This window comes from Salvia splendens, chromosome 17 (assembly GCF_004379255.2).
Source record: "Salvia splendens isolate huo1 chromosome 17, SspV2, whole genome shotgun sequence".
NCBI lineage: Eukaryota > Viridiplantae > Streptophyta > Magnoliopsida > Lamiales > Lamiaceae > Salvia > Salvia splendens.
This window is the reverse complement of record NC_056048.1, coordinates 6,674,979-6,695,641: the sequence shown is the minus strand read 5'-3', so window position 1 is coordinate 6,695,641 and position 20,663 is coordinate 6,674,979. Positions and strand designations below refer to the sequence as shown.

The window sequence follows — 20,663 nt, the reverse complement described above, 5'->3', positions numbered from 1 at the left end:
TAATCCTAGTTAATTTTTCCTATAAATTATAAAGTTAGGATTGTGATAGATTTATTCTAAAAAGTCCTAAATGATTTAAATATTAAATCATAGAAATAATCAATGTTCATTATTGAATTTAGAATAAATTTTAATCTAGATAAATCCTAAGTATTTAATAATGATAAGTGATTATTTGGATATTTAAGATTTGATTTTATTAAAATCTTAGATCTTAAATGTATAAGATAGATTAAATTCATTCTACTAAGAAATTTAATTAAATTACTATATGAAATAATCAAGGTGCATTACTTAATTTAGTAGATTTTGATTAAATTTTAATCTAGATAGATTTTGAATATTTAATAATAATAATGTTAAATATGATAGTAGTATCAATCTATTTGGTTAAGATTTGATTTTATTAAAATCAAGATAATCTTAAAAGTTCAAAATATATTAAATCTAGAAAATATATATTTGTTTATTTATTTAAAAATATATTTTATTAACTTAAAATCTAGAAAATCTTAATAGATTAAAATAGATTAATATCTGTTTTACATGTTCGAGATTTGGCTGATGAAAACATTAATAGATTAATTTATCCTACGGAATTTTTTTTTTGAATGTTTTAAATGATGTTTACTGTTTATAATGTATTAAGGATCCATGTGATTTAGATCCATATGAATCACTCAAGATAAAACCCATTCTCAAATAGGTTGGATCTAGCCACAAAAACTAGATCCAAAATGAGATTGATGAAGATTAGAAAGTGGAAGAAGTGTATATGATGAATAACTAGATTTAAGACCTTAGGACCTCAACCACAACAATGGAAGCAAGGCCTTAGAGCATCCACAACCGTGCTCTTGCCAGCGGCACGGTTGTGGGCCCGACCCCACTTTTTCTGCCTGCTCTCTGGCAAGAGCACAACACCCACAGCTGTGCTCTTCCGCAAGGACGAGCACAATTAATTTAAAATTCAATTAAACAATAACAATTCAATAATACTAAAATTCATTAAAAAAACCTAAATAATATTACAAATGACAAATAAAATAAAAACGACAAAATTAAAATCCTAAAAAATTAAAAATTACATAATTAAAATACTAAAAATTAAAAAAACCACTACGTGTTGCCGAATTTCGCCCACATGTGTTTGATTAGGTCTTCTTGTAGTTGATTGTGGATTCGGGTATCGCGCATTGTGTGCCTTGTCTCGATTCTTTGGCCGACCGTCGTATGCTCGCATCGGCGTGGGGGAGACCTCGTTGTTGAGCTTCCGGCTTCGTCCTCGTCGTAGAAGCTAGCCGCCCTCGGCCCTTCGTCGGCTATAATCATGTTGTGTAAGATAATACACGTGAACATGATGTCGGCGATATTATTCACGTACCATAGCCGAGCCGGGGACTTCACAATGTTGAATCGGGCATGAAGGACCCCGAAAGCTCTTTCGACATCTTTCCGTGCGGACTCTTGACGCTGCGCAAAAAGAACCCGTCTCGGATCGTGCGGGTTGTTGAACGTCTTCACGAAAGTCGACCACCTTGGGTAGATACCATCGGCGAGATAGTAACCCATGTGGTAGCTATTTCCGTTGATGGTGAAGTCGATCGCCGGTGCTACACCATTCATCACATCAGTGAAGAGTGGTGAAGAATATAGTACATTCAAGTCGTTGTTGGATCCAGCAACGCCGAAATATGCATGCCAAATCCATAGGCGGTAGTCGGCGACCGCCTCAAGGATAAGCGTTGGGCAGCCGCCTTTGTGACCGCTCAAGTGTTGCCCCCTCCAAGCAGTCGGGCAATTCTTCCACCTCCAATGCATGCAGTCAATGCTGCCAAGCATTCCGGGAAAGCCATGGACTGATTCATGAAGACGAAGCAACCGTTGGCAATCATCGGTGGTGGGTGCCCGAAGGAATTCATCCCCGAAAGCTGAACGAACGCCCTCGCAAAAATTCTTTAGACAAAGGATTCCAGTGGACTCACCGATATGCAAATACTCATCGAAGATGTCGGCCGTTTGCCCAGTAGCGAGTTGTCGGATGGCACACGTACACTTCTGCAACGGCGTGATACTTTGCCGGTCGGCTGCATCTGGACCTGTTTGGAAGAATTCAACACGTGCGGACAATTGTTGACAATTCGCATGAACAAGCGCTTTGACATGCGAAAACGGCGCCTGAAGTAATCCGCCGGAAACCGCGGCTGGTCGGCAACGAGCCTTTCGTGGGCTCCCTCCCGGTCACGATGAATGTAGCGCCGATTTGATCTGGTTCGTTGAGGAGGAGGAGCGGGGGTATTCGCCGCGACATATGCTTCGTAAGCGGCACGATGTTGTTCGTAGTATTCTTGTTCTTCGCGTTCCGCTTCCGCCATAATATGGGTGAAATCCATTTGAGGTTTTGAATGAGGGATGAATGTGTTGATAGTTTGTATGAGAATTAAGAATGAGAGATGAATGGGAGATGAATTGATGTGATAAATGGATGATGAATGTGTGTATTTATAGATGATTTTGGGGGAAAAAATCAAAAAAAAATCAAAAAAATTCAGAAAAAACGGGAAAAAAATGGCCATATTTTTGGGATTTGGAATTTTTTTTTAATCATTTTATATAATTTAAAAACGATTTTTAAAATAAAAAAATAATTCAAAGGCAACGGCTATGCCGTTGCCCAATCATAAGCCGCCACGTCGCCTGCTCGCTGGCACGGCGCTGCTCGATGCATCGAGCAGCGCCGTGCCAGCGGCGGCGGTCCTCGTCTTCTCCGCTGGCACGGACGGCGGCCTTCACTCCCACCACCGTTGTGGATGCTCTTAGAGCATTAGCAATGGAGCGTCCTAAGGGACGTCCTAAAGCCCGCCCTATGCACCGCCATGTCAGCATTTTATGCTCCTACCCTTCCACCTGCAGTGGGGCGCCCTATAAGCCGCCCTAAAGGCCGTCCTAAGCATTTTCTTTATTTGAATATTTAAATAACTACAAAAATTGAAAAAAATCTTCATTTCATTTAAAATTAATACATTACAATACGAATTAAAAAAATACGCATTCTCAACGACGGAGGTTACGGGCCCAAACTTCTTCAACCATGTCGTTCATGAGCTGAGCATGGTCTTGTCTGTTGCGCATTGAGGCCTGTCTAGACAGAACCTCATTGAAGCCCGTCGGTAATCCTCGAGCGTGGGGCGTGTTCGCCGTGCTGGAGCTAGATCCACCTTCATCATCGGCCCAATCAGTTACGCTTCCACCTTCGTGTTCGACTATCATGTTGTGCAAGATTATGCACGCATACATACATCGGCGATGACTTCCTTGAACCAGAGACGCGCCAGCCCTTTCACTATTGCCCACCGTGATTGGAGCACACCAAATGTCCGCTCCACATCATTCCGCGCCGCCTCCTGCTTTTACGCAAATAAAACTCTCTTCTCACCCATGGGCAGCTGATCGTCTTCAGAAAAACAGGCCACCTTGGGTATATGTCATCGGCCAATTAGTACCCCATGTGATATTGGCGCCTGTTGGCAGTGAACTCGATGGTCGGGCCGTTGCCATTGCATTGCTCGGTGAAGAGGGTGGATGAGTTGAGGACGTTGATGTCGTTGTTCGACCCCGCTACACCGAAGTAAGCATGCCAGATCCAGAGCCGATAGTCAGCGACGACTTCGAGGATTATCGTCGGGTGGCTGTCATTGTATCCACTAGTAAATTGGCCTCTCCACGCTCTCGGACAATTCTTCAACTCCCTGTGCATACAGTTGATGCTCCCTAGCATCCCAGGAAAGTCGTGTGCCGTCTTATGCATCTTCATCAGGCCCTGACAATCCACAACAGTCGGCTTTCGCAAATATGTGTCGCTGTAAGCCTCCACAACTCCCTTACAAAATCTCTTCAGGCACTCGCGGCCAGTTGTCTCCCCGACGTGAAGGTACTCGTCGAATATGTCCGTCGTGGTGCCGTAGGCCAACTGCCGGAGTGCAACCGTGCACTTCTGCAACGGCGTAAGTCTGGGTCTACCGAGGCCATATAAACTTATAATAATTTAAGTAAGATCACAAATTAGGTGTCTTAACTGACTAGGTAAAAGACCGATATGCCCTTAAGGGCCATAAGGTTAAAATGATAAAAAAAAAGTTGCACCGAAAATGTAATTATCCGTCGTCTTGAACCATAAATTTAATTATTTGGACATTGGATCAAAAAAGGCGTGAACCCCATTTTCTAGGTATCATTTTTGTAGTCAACTCTTTATTAGTATGGAGTATTATTTAATATTCCCTTTGTTCCGCGGTAGTGGAGACGTTTCTTTTTGGCACACGATTTAAGAAATTTTTTTGTAAGTGAGTTAAGTAAAAGAAGAATAAAGTAGGAAATGCAAAAGGTAGAGAGATAAAAAGAGAATAAAGTAATAGGGAGTAAAATAAGGGAGAAGAAATGTGACTTTACTAAAAAGAGAAATGACTCTACCATTATGGAACATACCAAAATGGCAAAATGACACTACTATGGAATAGAGAGAGTATAAAACTATACTCCCTCCATCCCACTAAAAATGAAATCTTTTCATATTTGGATTGTCTTATTAAAAGTGAAGCATTTCCGAAAATGAAAACAATATCATCTATACTTTTTCCTCTCTTACTTTAGTTCTCTTCATGAACTCACAAAATAACACTATATAAAATCTCTTACCGGAAAATAAATATTTCTTATTTAATGGGATGGAGGAAGTATGTAAAAATAGGACTCATATTCCACTAACTTTTTCAACTCACTTTGTATTAGATTTCTTAAAACCTGTGTCAGGTCATAGTGTGCCAATTAATAGCGGACAAATGGAGTACACAATAAAAAATCTGATTTTAATTAAAAAAATCCGATTAAAAATAAAAAAAATATTTTCCTACTTCCCAAAAAATTATATCCGTTTTCTCCCCACTTTTAATTTATTTTTCAATTTTTTACCCCAAAAATACACATTTTCATGTATAAATACCCCCACTTCCACACAAAAAATTTCACACCACACTACACAATTCTCATATAAATTCTCTCATTTCCATTCTTACAATTCTCAATCTTTCTTTCACACTTAACACAAAAATGTCCGGCTCCGACAATCACCCCTCCGGCTCCCACGGTTGGAACATGCCCGCACAGGCAAGCTCAGTTGGCTCCAGGGGTGGATATCTGTAACAATGAGCGGGTGTTCGAATCTCACTACCACCGTTAGGAGGCTGCCATCTCTCGGGCACAAGCGTGAGGCCTCTGTGGAGGTGGGTCTCCGGTGGGACAGTGGGTTGAACTCTCCCCTCTAGTGGGCTGCTGAGTACCGTGATTTACCTCCCCTCACTAATGTCGGGCCGGGGGTGGGGGGCGCCTGGGGTTGGCGATACAACCTTTTGTAACAACGAATGGTTCGGTTCACAACCATTTCCTAGTCCGGAAATGGAATTTTCGGCCCCTCCTCAAACCCAAAGTTCGCAAGCTCCGGGTGGCTACCGGCCTTACCCGGTCGACGACCAAGATGCCTCCGATGGGCAATATGGGTGGGCACCCGTACCTAGAGCGGGAGGGAGCGACGACACTCAAACTCCTACTATTCCTACTCATGGTGTCCGTACCCCGTACACTCCGCGGGAGATGGAGCAATTATTCAAAGCATTTTTATCTATCTCCGAAGATCCGGAGATTGGCACGAACCAATCCGGGGACCATTTTTAGTGGCACATATGTCGCCGGTACAATGAAAACCGGCCGGCTGGAACAATCGAGCACAACGAGAGTATGGTGTGCAATGCCATATACATAGCAAACGAAGAAATCTAAAAGTTCCAGGGGTATTACCTCCAGGAAGAGCGGTCGGCGGGGAGCGGCCGAAGCGAGGTCGACATCATCAGTGCCGCATTGGCGACCTACCAATCCCAACACTACAAACCGTTCAAGTACCTCAATGTTTGGCAGGAAGTGCGTGGGCATCCGAAGTAGAGGGGAGGCGTAGCATCTTCCTCTAGCTCCTCCGACAAACGGTTGAGGTCGGTATCCCTATCCGACGCCGGCTCTGATGAGGTGTCCACCCAGTTCACCGGTGCTAACTAGGGTAGCCCCGACGCCGGCCTGAGTAGTTCCCAACGCCGGCCGCAAGGAAGGAAGAAGTCGACGGCCAACCGCCGTCGCGCCGCGACTCTATCCGCCCCCGCTCCCTTTGTGCCACCTCAACCCCCCACCGAGTCGTTGTGGGGGGTTTTTGGCCCAACTCAATTTAGTCGATAGGTCAAATATGACCCCCGAGCAACTTCGATCGGATGTAGCAATGATACGGGGTCTCCAAAGAACATTGGAGGTAGAGTCGGATGAATAGTCTTCCACGGGGTATTTTAGCCTTTAATTATGTAATTTTTATTTTAAGGAGTTTAATTATGTAATTTTTAATTTTTAGGATTTTAATTATGTAATTTTTAATTTTTAGAATTTTAATTATGTAATTTTAATTTTTTTGTAATTTGTAATATTATTCCGGGTATTTTTAATGCATTTTAATTTTGTGGAAATGGTTTTATTTAAATTGAATAATAGAATAGTTTGACCATTGAGCTTGTCCTTGCGGAAGAGTACGGATGTGTGTGTTGTGCTCTTGCCTAAGAGCAGAGAGTAAAAAACTAATAAAAGTAGGTCCGAGCCCACATCCGTGCTCGTTGGCAAGAGCACGGATGAGGATGCTCTAATGCTCACCACAATCCTCCTCTCCTTGACCCCTTGGCAATGCCCACTCTCTTAGAGATGATCTTCATAATCTTCACACGGTTAATAGCATATTATAGACACACCATGCATAATATTAGATTCTGTGCAATAAAATTTTACTCGTTTTCCTTCCTATATAAACGGTGTCACTAGTTAAAAAATCAATCAATTTGAATTACAGATTGTGTTCGTGTCATTATTATACAAACGGTGTCACTCGTTAAAAAATCAATCAATTTGAATTACAGATTGTGTTCGTGTCATTATTTTGGTATTGTTCATAATTAATTCAGTAATTCAGTATGAAAATTAAAAATCATATCTTATATGAATCATTATTAAAATGATAAATATATTGAGATTTTAGTGTGTTAGTTCTTAATTTTGTCTTGCTTGGCTTTGGTGGTGGTAAGACAATAGTGGCAAATGATGGGACGATGGAATAATGAGTCGTGGAGGAACTTGAAAGTTGATAGTGTGGGATCGAGTGGAATAGTGTAGAATGAAAATTGAAGAAGGCTAATTATTGTGCCACATGAAATTCAAAAGTACCAAAAACCCCTAAAACTTAATATATTTTAATTAAAAGTTGCAACCCTTCGGGCCGACCCGTTTAACCTACCAACCCATTCGGGCTAACCCGTTTAGCCCGTTTTGTGTTCGGGTTACAAAATTATAGCCTTAACCCATTAATACATAAATGATCTGACTGACACTAATTCAGTTGGATTGACATCTCTACTCTTTATGCCTCAAAATTCAGTTGTGTACCCTTAAATGTCTAAATGCACATATTTTCCAAACACAACACTATGGTCATAAGTTCTTTGAGAAATCTAATAATTCTCAGAGCAACGTCCAAATGATCTGACTGACACTAATACATAAATTGACTTACTACTTCAAATGAATTAGCAATACTAGACCTAGTGTGAGAAAAATATATGAATTTCCCAATTACATGCTGATAATTCATAGCTTAGGTGTGGGATACTAGACCTAGTGTGAGATATGAATTTCCCAATTACATGCTGATAATTCATAGCTTAGGTGTGGGGATGTCAATTCAACCCGAAATCCGCAGGTTGACCCAAATAACCCGATAAAATTATAGGGTTAGGGCTATATTTTTGCAACCCGAATATGAAACGGGCTATATGGGCTAGCCCAGAGAGAAATTTCGGAATATGGGTCTCAATTCGCTGGCCTTTCGAAATTTGGGATTAAATTCGCTGATCTTTCAGAAAATGAGATCGAGGTGTGCAGATTTTTCGTAATAAGGGTTTTTTGAGTTTTTCTCTTTTTTATACTTCTTTTCTTATTACTCCTCTCATAAAATATATTAATGGACCATCCTCTCCTCCCTATCTCTCACAAATTCATTTGATCGGCCAGAATAAGAAATTCTGAGGTAACAACTCAACCTACTTTTCCTAAATAAGTACTAATTTTTAAGGATATTTACCTTAATGAAACGAGTAATGTAAGAATGCGTAATTTAAGTTGATATAGTTTGTGATTGTTTGATGAAATATCTGATTGAATTTAACTGAATCTACATAATGTGAGAGATCAAAATTAAATAGTCGTTCTCATACTGTTTGAATATAGATCATATTTTAATAATTTCATGAGTTCTTGCTTTCATAATATTTTAAGTATATAACATTTCAATATAAACTTTTTTTTAAATCTTAATGAAAACAAAAGAACTCAATTATATGCTAAACACTTTTATTCTTTATGAATAAATGATTAATACATTAGTTTTAAAATTATTTTTTCTAAAGGTCCTGAGATTATATTTAAAATATTATTATTTCATAAATACATACTTTTATTATTTTTATTATTATTATTATTGTTATTATTGTTATTATTATTATTATTATTATTATTATTATTATTATTATTTTATACTCCCTCCTTCCCATGTTATTCATTTTTTTTCTTTTTCGGTCCGTTCTAAACTATTTGCACTATTTCTATTTTTAGGTTAGAATTATAGTATTTAATTATAATATTAGAGTTAGTTAAGTGTCTCTTATTAAGTTTTCCCTTAATACACTTAAATTATTAATTTAATTACACTATTTACTTAATTCTAATTTATGAACCAAAAAAAATATGCTACGGGATGAAGGGAGTACAATAATTGTTTTATCATTAATAATTATATTGTTTACAAATAGAGAAGATAAGTAGTTCATTTACTTTGTTATGTGAAGTAGTAGAAACGAATTCTACGTTTTAATGAAACAAAGCAATGTTAAATTTTCTTTGGCCCGATTAGCCCGGTGGGTTAGCCCGAAACCCGAAGGATTAAGGTTAGGATCGAAAAATATACCCCGAAAAATACAACCCGAATAGACCGCACTGAATAACCCGACAACCCGAACGGCTTGGCCCGAACATGAGCGGGTCGGCCCGATTGATATCCCTAGTCAGCTGCCTTCACTATCTGCATTCCATGGTTGACAATCATATGGGTCCAGTTGAGTTGCAATCCATCCAGTATCCCTGTTTCATCCAAAAGATCTTTTTTTTTTCCGCCACAAAAATATTCCTTTAGCTGATCTTATAACCTCAATGCCCAAGAAATACTATAGAGCTCTGAAATTTTTCATTTGGAACTCCTTTATAAAATTTACATTCAACTTCTTGATCTTCTTAGTGTCATCTGTATAATAATTACTATGCCATCAATCTAAATAATTAGGCAAAAGAGAATGTAACAACTTTTCTCTGATTGCTGGCATGTTCAGCGACCAACCTAATTTGTAGTATAGCTAAGAGCATTCACAATAGGGAGAACCATCTCAAAAATTCACCCTGTCACATCATCATTTTATCTCATAGCTTCCAACTTAATTCATTTTAATTGTTGATGTTTATCAAATATTAAAAAAAAAGTGCAATGAGTTGTGTGTATAAAATAATAATAAAATATGATAAAAAAAAATAAAGAAAAATAGCAGACGGTGGTTGGACGGTGCGCAATAGGCGCCGAAATGCCCTGCCCTTCCCCGCAGCGACCACCGAGCGCCGTCCTCCGGCCCTGCGCCTCCAATAGGCACCGACGGGGGCGCTCTCCACACAGCGGCAGGACGGCGCCACTATTGTGACCGCTCTAAAGAAATGGTTTTAAGAGCTGGAGATGTATAAATATCAGTAGCACCAATCTAAATCCTAGAAAGTTTTTTAATTCCAGCTTTACCATGCGAAATCAAGGAACAAGCATATGTAGTAGCACTGCACAATCAATATCAAGGTTTTTAATTTTGAATTTGATTAGTTAGACCAAAATAAAGTGACTTTTGGTTAATTTTATATCCGGCAAACCCATAAAGATATAATCAGATCATGACGTTACGTTACAACCCTTGACGCCAAACCGTTGGATTTAATTTCTGAAAATGTTTTCTTGAATATTTTTGCAAATTATTCAGACAGTAGCGCAATTTAACGTAACATGCAACCAAACATATTCCCAAAACGTAAAATACGAATATAACTTTAAAGTAGTTTCTTAATTTATTCTCACCATATACTATAATACACAAAACCCATGGATCCCTTTTCAATAATTTATCAAGTAGTATTTGGTAATACAACTCTCAAGCAATATCCTGCTTGAAAACACCAACTAACTGTATGCATCACACCACCTACCATCTAGAGAGGAAAAGCACACACCAACTACCTCTAGGGAAATGGCAGCACGTATCAGCATAGCGAGCTATGCGTAAGTAACGCTAACAGTTAACGCAACACAAGGCAATCTTGAGGGAGATGTCGGGAGACTTGTGTAGTGCCAGAGCCATAACTAGTCTCCTCTGTGCTGATAAAGTCCTCGTCTTCTTGCAAATTAGCAGCCTCGCAGACGTACTTTTCCACTTCCTGGAATCTCTCATCTGAGAGAGAAACATCCGAGAGAAGCTTCCATGCATATTGTTCAGAAGCTTCATCATAATCCTTTCTCCGCTTGAGCACCATATGTCCACTTATTTCCCAGACAGCGGGGTTCACCTGAGTATCAAGAAGCTCCTGCTCTACTTCTCCACGTGCTTGTTTCTCAGCATAGCACTGCAATCCATCATAACGGAGACTATAAATCTCCTTTTCAGGAACATTTGACAATTACAATAGCCTATGTACAGTAATTCTATATAGCTGCAAGGTAAGAAACCAGGTGTCCAAGGCAATAATTGAACATAACAATTACTGGTGTGTGAGATGAGAAGGCATCAAAGATCCACAGTTGCTAGTTGCTACAGCACAGCACTAATTTGGCTTCCGTCAAATATTTCAACAGTGGCCAGAAGATAAAACTAGTAGTAATTCGTTAAGTATGATTGTTAAGCATGAAATTTGATGGTAACTAGAACGCCATAAACACTAAAAAGGACCAATCTGATTAGTCAAATTCGACAACCAAATCATAATTCTCTAGACCATCAGCTGATGATAGAGTAGACCAATGATTGGGCATTTCAATGCATTGGGACCTTATAGGAGTAAAATCTAAATGATGACGTCAGAGGAATCTATGATTGTTGACAAGCTAACTATTGGATTTGCCTTATCGTGCAAATATAGGAACTAGTATTCATAATACATTGGTCGAGACCAAAAAATTTAAGGATGGACTGGAAAAGAGATCACCTGAGGTAGTAGAAATACTCTCTTTCCACAATCAGAAATAAGTAGATTGAAAGCAACATTGTTACTTTCGAGAAGGATGCAAGAGCTTGCTACGGCATCACATAGATCACGCAACTTATTTCCACCCTCAAAGACAAGTCCTTTGACAGGATAATTCAGCAGCTTAGAGACCATCACCCTAGTATCTTTGCTGCTCATTATTTTGCATGTTGGAGCTTTCTCGATTGGAAAAGGTGCAGACAAGAAGTATGCCTGCCATTGATGCAATGTTACGGCAACATAGCAATAAGAACTAAGAGCCAGATGACTCAAGAAGTTTATACCTGAAAGTGAAGATGGTTGATGGTGGCAAATGCACCTAAACTGTTATAGCCCACTCTGAAAAAGGGATTCGACGCCTCTTTAGCAAAGTGCAGAGCAAGCATAAGGCCGTCATGAACAATTTTCTGGGGTAAGCAATCAAGGACCCGGGGAATTAGAAGCACATGTCCGTACTCAATGGGACTCACCTGAAAAAAGATGTTATGATCTACAAGAAGAAACATACACAAAGCCATTGCAAGACAGCATCAGATCAGAAATCTAAAAAGGTAGTGAAATAGCATACATTGATTGCAACGACACTGGCCGAGTTTCCCTCGGGATCAATTTGAGAGCAAGGAAAATAACTAGTTTTTCCATCTTCACTTGGCTCAAACCTGAAGAGCACTTCCTCTTGACCCACTTTTGTAAAGTTGAATTTGTTCTTATCAAAAGGCTGGAGAACCTTGTCAACCCGAAACTCTGTCGGCCGTTTCTTAAGGTGACGTCCTTCATTCAGCTGTGCCACAAAGCCATATGTTCCAGGAATAACCTTAGTCTCACAAGAGGTAACATCATACCTGAAAATCCCCCGAGTCATACGATTTTCCCACTGCCCTAGCAACAAATTGTTTAAATAGGACTTTTCAGGAGATTTGCCATCACAAGATGCATCAACTTTGTCGTGACCTTGCTCTTCCGCATCAGTATTGAATGCATAGAGAGGCAGCTTTGAAACTGAGACAAGTTAAACCTACTCAGAAAAGAAGAAAACCGGAATCGCTATCCAAACAAAAATTTATCACAAGGTCTTCCTCTGTAGAAATATTCTACCAATGCGATTGATAAACAAACTTGCTGAAAAAGGAGCATTCAACAACCAAATCTCCAAAAACGAAAAAACAATATCAAAGATGGAATCTTGACGATAAAAGTCAGCAATATCTCCAAATTCCATGCCAAGGAACTTTAACAAAAACATGTATCAATACCGGAAAATAAATAAATCCATAGCCAATTTACATAATATCGCCCAAATAAAATAAAATTAATCTTACAAATTACAATGACATTCAGAAACCCTAAAAGCATAAAATCGCAAATGATAGACGAGAATGTACCCGGCAAACAGCAGCTTCCGAGGCAATTGCGGCCGCAGCCCTGCGCCATAGATTCGAGGTCATCAGTAGACGCATTCTCCTGGTAGTTAGAAACCACGGTGGCCACCCTCTTTATCGTCAATTTCCTCTCTAATACAGACACCATATTTACGACTCACTCTCACTTATACTCGAAGGGGGTAGGATGAAAATTACGAGAAATAAATTTTAAAAAAAGTCAGAGTTAGGCGGCGAAAGAGAAGAAGGGGCCGCCGCCGGCGAGGAAGAGGAGATCGGATGGGGAGCCGCCTTCGGAGGGTAAGGCACCCCGGCCGCCGTGCGGGGAAGGAATCCGGCCCTTGTCGTCCACCGTAAGACTGGACGGAGAAGATCTCCGGAGATGGTGGATGGTTGGCGGTTGGAAGAGATAATCAAATGAAGCCGTGATTGTTTTTGGAATTTGAACCGAGGAAAAAATTAGATGAAGCCACCACAAATTGGATGGTGAGAAAGATGGAGCATAGCGTGGATCAGAGAGATGGTAATCGCTAATCCGCCGGAGTATGTGGTGGAATGGTTGGATTGAGAGAGAGAGAGATAAAGAAAAGGGGGATGGGGTTTGGATTTTGACATTTGTATGCTCTGTATCTGTATATGCAATCGGGTCAAAATTAGGAGGCTGGGCCTCTTGACTCGTTTTGGATTTTAATGGGCCGTCAGTTCACATTCGAAATCTGCGGGTAAAATTTAGTTGATGTTTCCCAATTTTTTTTAAACAAAAAATAGAAAAATGGTACTCCATCCCCTCCGTTCTATAATAAATGTCACATTTTTTTTTAGTTTGTCTAACAAAAGATGTCACATTTTCTTTTTGGAAAAAGTTCACTCTTTCATTAATATAAATATACTATTTTTTCTCTCCATCTAACATACAAAACAACATCTCATAAAATCCCATGTCATTCTCCAAATGTATCATCTATTATGGGACGGAGAGAGTAATTGAAATTAGGAGGTTGGGCCTCTTCTTATTATTATATCAGAAGTTTCAATAACAACCGCATTCGTCAAATCGATGGTATATTTATTCAGAATAATCCATGTTTTTGAGCACTTTGATTTATTTACAAAAAATTTGAAGATAGATAAAAGATTTAAAGTGTGAAAAGAGAGAGTGAGGTGTGAAAATTTGAAGGAAATATATGTATTTATAGCGAAAATAATTATATACTCCTCCAGTCCCAAAAAACAGATTGATTTTTTTTGGCCTGTCACCTAAAATTGGACAAAGTCTAAATAAGGAAAGTCTTAAACTACTAATAACGTAGACCTCATAATACAACTTAGTCAATTTTTTGGGGACTGATGGAGCATTAAATTTATTAACAAAACAAACACGAAATAAAAAAAATAAAAAATTCACACGGAAGCCAGCGAATTGGCCGGACATCGGGTGTAAAGCCCGACGACCTTATGGAGAAGAGTACCTGGGATGCAGTCCCGCTAGGCGGGTGCCCCGAGCATGTTTGGATGCAGAAAATATTTTGGTATGGGCTATATTCTAAAATTAGAGTTCATAATTTTTAAAATTGTAGGGACTTTTTGCATAATGATTTACATAAAATACCATAAATTTAAAGATATTACTATATAAATAAAAAAAATTAAAAAAAATTAAAAAAATAGGGGATTAATAAAGCTCCTCATAGTTTGTACATGGTTCTACCATTGACCCCATGCGGGGCTGCACATTGAATGCCTTAGAGCATGCCTAACTTTGCGGGCGGACCGCGCATAGTACTGGCCCCCAGCCCAGCGCATTGGAGGGGAGGAATCTGCGTCCTGGGCCGCGCCATGGAGCAGTCCGGCCCAGCGTTATCTCGTCCCGGGACGGGCCTCGTCGCTGCCCGGCCCAACGTTGGAGGGGGTTTGGGCCGGACCCGGGCCACAATTTCGATTTTTTTTATTTTATAAAATTCGAAATTTATCTATAAATACCACTCCATTTTCATATCTATTCAACTTCTCTCTCTCTCGCACACTATATCACTAGCAAATATATCCGTAAAAAATGCCTCCTCGCCATGGTGGTCAAAGAGCAATCGAAGCTCAAAGTGCCAGAATGTTAGAGGAGGCGATGCCTGCAATCCAAGAGGAAATCAACAACGAGGTTGCTCGCTACCAAGCTGTTGTTCAAGCGTGGAACGAACAGCAAACATACCACGTACTCGGATGTATACCCTCCGAGACCGTGAACAAGCTGGTTTGCGGCTTTTCATAGATTATTTCTCTAAAGATCCTCGATGGAGTGATCAGATGTTCCGTCGTCGGTTCCGGATGCAGAGACATTTATTCATGCGCATCGTCAATGCAGTTGTAACTCGTGACTCGTATTTCATGCAAACCACTGATGCTGTTGGGCGGCAAAGTATATCAACTTTTGCAGAAATGCACATCCGCCATACGCCAACTCGCTTACGGAACTACTGCAGATATGTTTGATGAGTATCTCCATGTAAGCGAGCAAACTAGACGCAAGTGCCTAGTTAGATTCTGCCGGACAGTGATCGAAGCATTCAAGGATACATACTTGAGAAAGCCAACGACCGACGACACCCAGAGGTTGGTGAACATGCGCGAGCGGACCCATGGCTTCTCGGGGATACTGGACAACATCGACTTTATGCACTGGCAGTGGAAGAATTGTCCAACGGCTTGGAGAGGACAATACACTAGCGGGCACAAGGGCACACATCTGACGATCGTGTTGGAGGCCGTTGCCGACCAACTATTTTGGATCTGGCATGCCTACTTTGGTGTCGCTGGGTCGAACAACGACCTCAATGTGTTGAGCGAGTCTCCATTGTTCAACGACCTGTGTGCCGGGCGAGCGCCGAACGTAGAGTTCACGGCCAACCATCTCCGGTACAATATGGGGTACTATCTGGAAGATGGGATCTACCCTCGATGGCCTATGTTCGTGAAGACTATCACATGTCCGACAACGCCGAAGAGGTCATTGTTCGCCCAAAAGCAAGAGGCGGCTCGGAAAAATGTGGAGCATGCATTCGGAGTCCTCCAATCACGGGGGGTTATGGTGAAGGGAGCGTCCCGTGGTTGGCACCGTCCACTAATCACCGACATCATGTATGCATGTATCATAATGCATAACATGATCATTGAGGACGAGGGAAAAAATGTCACTTTGTGAAGCGATGATGCAAGCTCCAGCACCGCTAGTAACCACGTTGTCACCGACCCGCCCGTGTAGGGTGTTCCTCCCGACATGCACAATGACATGGCCCGTTCAGCTGCGATGCGCCAAGAAGAAGCACACACCCGCCTCCAAGCAGATCTAATTGAAGAAATTTGGACACACACCAACGTTTTCCAGCATTGACGTTATGTTTTAATATTTTTTTTATATTTTTAAATTTTTATGTTGTAATTTTCAATTTCCGAATGAAGAACAACTTTTCCGTGTTTTAAATTGTTCGGCATTTTTTATTTCACGCGTAAAATAGGTTGTAAAATTTGAAAAGTGCAATTTAATAGTTGTGACCTGGATGGGGCCTGCAGGGTTAGAGAAGTTGTGGTCTGCGATTGAAATTTAGGGGAATGATGGCATGGATGAGACTTGGGGCCTAAACGCGGGTTAGGGTTGTGGATGCCCTTACATAAACAACAATAAATGTTGACTTTTTCTGACAATATTCGATTGATGCATGAACTTTGACAGCCATATAATATTTGGATTTAAGTGTATTACCTAGCAATATTTGTTTAAATACTGAGCACAAATTTTAAGGAAGCTGTGACAATAATACTTCTTCGCTCTTTCTAGTAATTTATCATCATTACTTAACCAAGAATTTTGATCATTAGCATGTCAAAATATTTGGTTTGGCTGGCTGACATAGTATATAAATGTATCAAATAAATAAACCCTGCTATAAAATAATTGAAGATTAACCTCAAATTTGATATTGTTGACTGTGCAAACTACAGTTCAATAAATTCTCAAAATTAAGGCTATAAATGAAACTTCAAAAGTTACTACTATCTCCGTATTTGAAAAATAGAAATATTAGAAAAGAATTGGTAAAAGTAAGAAAGAAAAAGATAAAGAGAAAAATGAATAAAGTAAGTGAGAGAAAGAGAAAAAGTAATTAAAGTAGTATATTGGATTTTGGGTCCAGTTTCTAAAATAAAATTTTAAAAAGTTTCTATTTTTAAGGGACATATCAAAATATAAATAGTTTCTATTTTTAAAAGATGGAGGTAGTATAAAATATTAATCTAAATGAAGGTTATTGTTGAAACTTTTTTCAAAGTTCGGACTATAAAGTAAAATAAATCAAAATTTATTATATAAGGTGAAAGCTAATACAATTAACCAATTTTTTAAATACAATGAGAGACAAGGAAAGGAATGGAGAAAGGGAAAGAAAGATACACTACTTGACATTGCACATGGGAAGAGAATAAATAATTGTTTCGAGGGAAATCAAATTATAAAATATGTTATCAACTTACCTAATCTTGCTTAAATTATAGTACTATACGGTACTTCATAATGAATATTGCATATAATCCGAAATATGTAAACGATTAATTAACTTACCTAAATTTAGATTTATTGGGCAAATTACCCATTTAGTTACCCAAAATCTAATGGTTTAGATTAAAATAGGGAAAAAATCCATGCATGAGAGAGTTTTTTGTTAACTTCCGAATATGGGTGAGACAGAATTCCGTTTCGCATTTCTAAAGTTGAAAGGAATGTTTCAGTTTCTGTTCGATTGTTATAGTAATAAAATACAAATTGTTTCACTGTCTAAATATGTAATCAACTTGCAAAACAGTCGAGTTACTTAATTCTTATCGCTTTGCTAATACAAGTCACATCTAGGTGTTGATTAGTTTTAGCCATGACAATTGAGAAATGATTCAATATTTTCGTATTATTTTTGGTATTTTAAGTGCGGCATCCTGCCTAATTAGTATTCTTAATTAGCTAAATTATCAGAGTGTCATAGAATAGCTCCTATTACAAACCTTAATCATGCTTACCAAATTAGAGTGTTTATTTTGTAGTGTATGGATTTTTCTTTGGACAACTAGCCGTTTATATAATCACCCAAAATTTAATGAGTACTATTTGGACGACTACTCAGTTGCTATAATAGTATTAGTAGTAATATTAATTTTTTTTGTAAATAGTACTCCATCCGTCCCATAGTAGACGTTACATTTTCCTTTTTAGTTTGTCTCACAAAAGATGTCACATTTCCTCTATTGGAAAAAGTTTCCTCTCACATTAATTATAAATTTATATTTTGTGTCACCAATTAACACATAAAACAACATCTCCTAAAATCTCGTGTCATCTCCCAAGTGTGCCATCCTCTTTGGGACGGAGGGAGTAGTACTTTATATATTTAAACAGTTATGAACGGTAAAGTTTCTTTTTAACATATTTTACAAGAAAATTTCCTAAACGTCGTAATTTTAAGGAATCCAAGGTTGTATATTAATCGATTAACTACGTCCAATTATCATCAACAATTATTAATTATCTAATTCAGATTTAAAAAATTTCCATGTATAAACATATTAGGTGTAAGGTTACACCAACTATCCAACCAATAGCAATTAAAAATTGTTCCAACAACACTATAAATCGAGAAGATAAAACCCCTTACTAACTCAAGCACCAAAATTAAGCAATGGCAAACCAAGTAGAAACCCTAGTTGCTAGTTCTCCAACAAAAACCCCATCTGAAAAATACTACACTTTCTTCAAATTCCATCTAACCGATATCGTCAATATATATCCCGCCGTTTATAAGAGTGCTGAGGTCATCGAAGGAGAGCTAGGGGTCGTCGGCTGCATCACGCTCTGGACTTATGCTCTCGGTATAAATTTCTTTTAGACACTACTACTAATATTCAGATCCAATTTCTATGTGTTTGATATTAAACCTAATTTTGCATGCAGGAGAGATTTCAATGGGGATGAAGGTTCTAAATGAAGTGATAGATGATGCTACAAAAACCATAAAACTGACTATGTTGGGAGGAGATGCGTTGCAATTGTACAAGAGTTTTGCATGCACACTTAAAGTGAGTGAGGGTTCGGCACAATGGGTTATAGAGTATGAGAGAACAAGTCCTCTCACTCCACCTCCTCTGGCCTATGTTCCCATTTTAACGACTCTCATCACTCTTGTGGATGCCTACCTCCTCATCAACTAAAATTGCAATGGGTTGGTTATGTGTGTATTGATGGTCATGACGACCATTTTATTGTGTTAATGTTATGTTGTTTGGAATGGTTATTTGATTATGTATTTTAATTTTATTAAATAAAACCCATTGTGGGGCATGGTTTGTTGCAAATTGATTTTTACTACTGTATATGTGGCATTTTATCTAGTTATTTTTTCTTTAGTATAAGTGGAAATACAATGTTTAGTTGTTTACTTTACTATGGAAACTCCATAATATATACTCCCTATGTCCCATTAGAAATGTTTTCCTTTTTAGTTTGGCTCATTAAAAATGAAACGTTTCCTAAAATGGAAACATCTCTATCTCTACTTTTTCATCTCTCTTACTTTACTCTGTCTTCATTAACTCACAAAACAACACTAGATAAAAACTTGTGCCGATTCCCAAATGTTGCATATTTAATGGGACGGAGGGAGTACATGTTTAATTAGTGCATTCAGAAAAGAGCTTCCAAGAAAATGGAAATTCTCTCCGGCTTCAATAGTCCCGATAGAGGACGCAATTGGAAGCATTCTAAAAAACAAAAGAACAAGTTAATTTATTATTTATTTAAGAACGCTTTCTTTTAGATTCTAAATTGTTGTTGGTTTTTAAACTTTTCCAATGCAAGTAATTGCGTCTTAATTTTTATGTCCTTAAAATATACTCTCTCCGTCACTACAAAAAACTTATATTTTAAGGATACAAAAATCGAGACGCAATCACTTGCGTTGAAAATTTTAAAATAACAACAATTTAAGGCGCAAAAGAAAGTGTTCCAAAATTTAAGGACAAATTAACTTAAACTTTTGCATTTTTAGGACGCTTCCACTTGCATCCTCTAATTTTAGTCGGGACACCAACAATAAGGACATTTTTAAGCGTATGTGGTAGACTTAGAAACAAAAACTACCATCTTTAATTGCATTAAAAAATGTTCTAAATGGTTTATTTTATAGTGCGTCCACCAATAAACTTCTCATTTTGCCATTTTTATCCGTCCACCAATAAACTTCTCATTTTACCATTTTTATCCGTCCACCAATAAACTACCATTTGCTTTTTACTAGTTTTGGTAATGTACCCCATATTTCACTAATTTATTTACGAACATTTCATTACTCTCTCTATTTCATAGTAGTGGAATCATTTAGCCATTTTGGTACGTTCCATAGTAGTGGAGTCATTTCCTTTTTTAGTAAAAGTCACACATTTAATTTCTTCTCACTTACTTTACCCCCTCTTACTATTTTCTCTCTTTATCTCTCCACATTTTTCATTTCATACTTTATTATTCTTTTACTTAACTCACTTAACACAATTTTTCTAAAATCGTGTGTCCGAAAAGAAACGCTACCACTACCGCGGAACAAAGGGAGTACTATAAAACTAAAAGTAGGACCCACCTTCCACTAACATTTTCAACCAACTTTCTACTATATTTCTTATAATGAAATAACTCACTTTAGGTGTGACATCCCAAAAATGAATACGATACTTTTGGTGAAACGGAAAAAGAAGCGTCTCAGTTACTTCTCTCTATTTTATTCTCTTTCTACTTTACACTCTCTCCACATT

The 20,663-nt window shown here is 38.5% G+C and overlaps 2 protein-coding genes across 2 annotated transcripts; one reads left to right on the top strand and one right to left on the bottom strand.

The window, feature by feature from the left end:
- Positions 1 to 10,258: 10,258 nt before the first annotated feature.
- Positions 10,259 to 13,437, bottom strand: LOC121773226 (GDP-L-galactose phosphorylase 1-like). The gene is made up of 5 exons (XM_042170041.1): positions 12,834 to 13,437; positions 12,020 to 12,450; positions 11,736 to 11,921; positions 11,413 to 11,664; positions 10,259 to 10,833 (listed from the first exon to the last, which is right to left on the bottom strand). The coding sequence occupies exons 1-5, from the start codon at positions 12,976 to 12,978 to the stop codon at positions 10,510 to 10,512; spliced, it is 1,338 nt and encodes a 445-aa protein (XP_042025975.1). The 5' UTR covers positions 12,979 to 13,437; the 3' UTR covers positions 10,259 to 10,509.
- A 5,073-nt stretch (positions 13,438 to 18,510) lies between these two features.
- Positions 18,511 to 19,109, top strand: LOC121774605 (major latex protein 146-like). The gene is made up of 2 exons (XM_042171466.1): positions 18,511 to 18,731; positions 18,814 to 19,109. The coding sequence occupies exons 1-2, from the start codon at positions 18,542 to 18,544 to the stop codon at positions 19,068 to 19,070; spliced, it is 447 nt and encodes a 148-aa protein (XP_042027400.1). The 5' UTR covers positions 18,511 to 18,541; the 3' UTR covers positions 19,071 to 19,109.
- Positions 19,110 to 20,663: the final 1,554 nt, after the last annotated feature.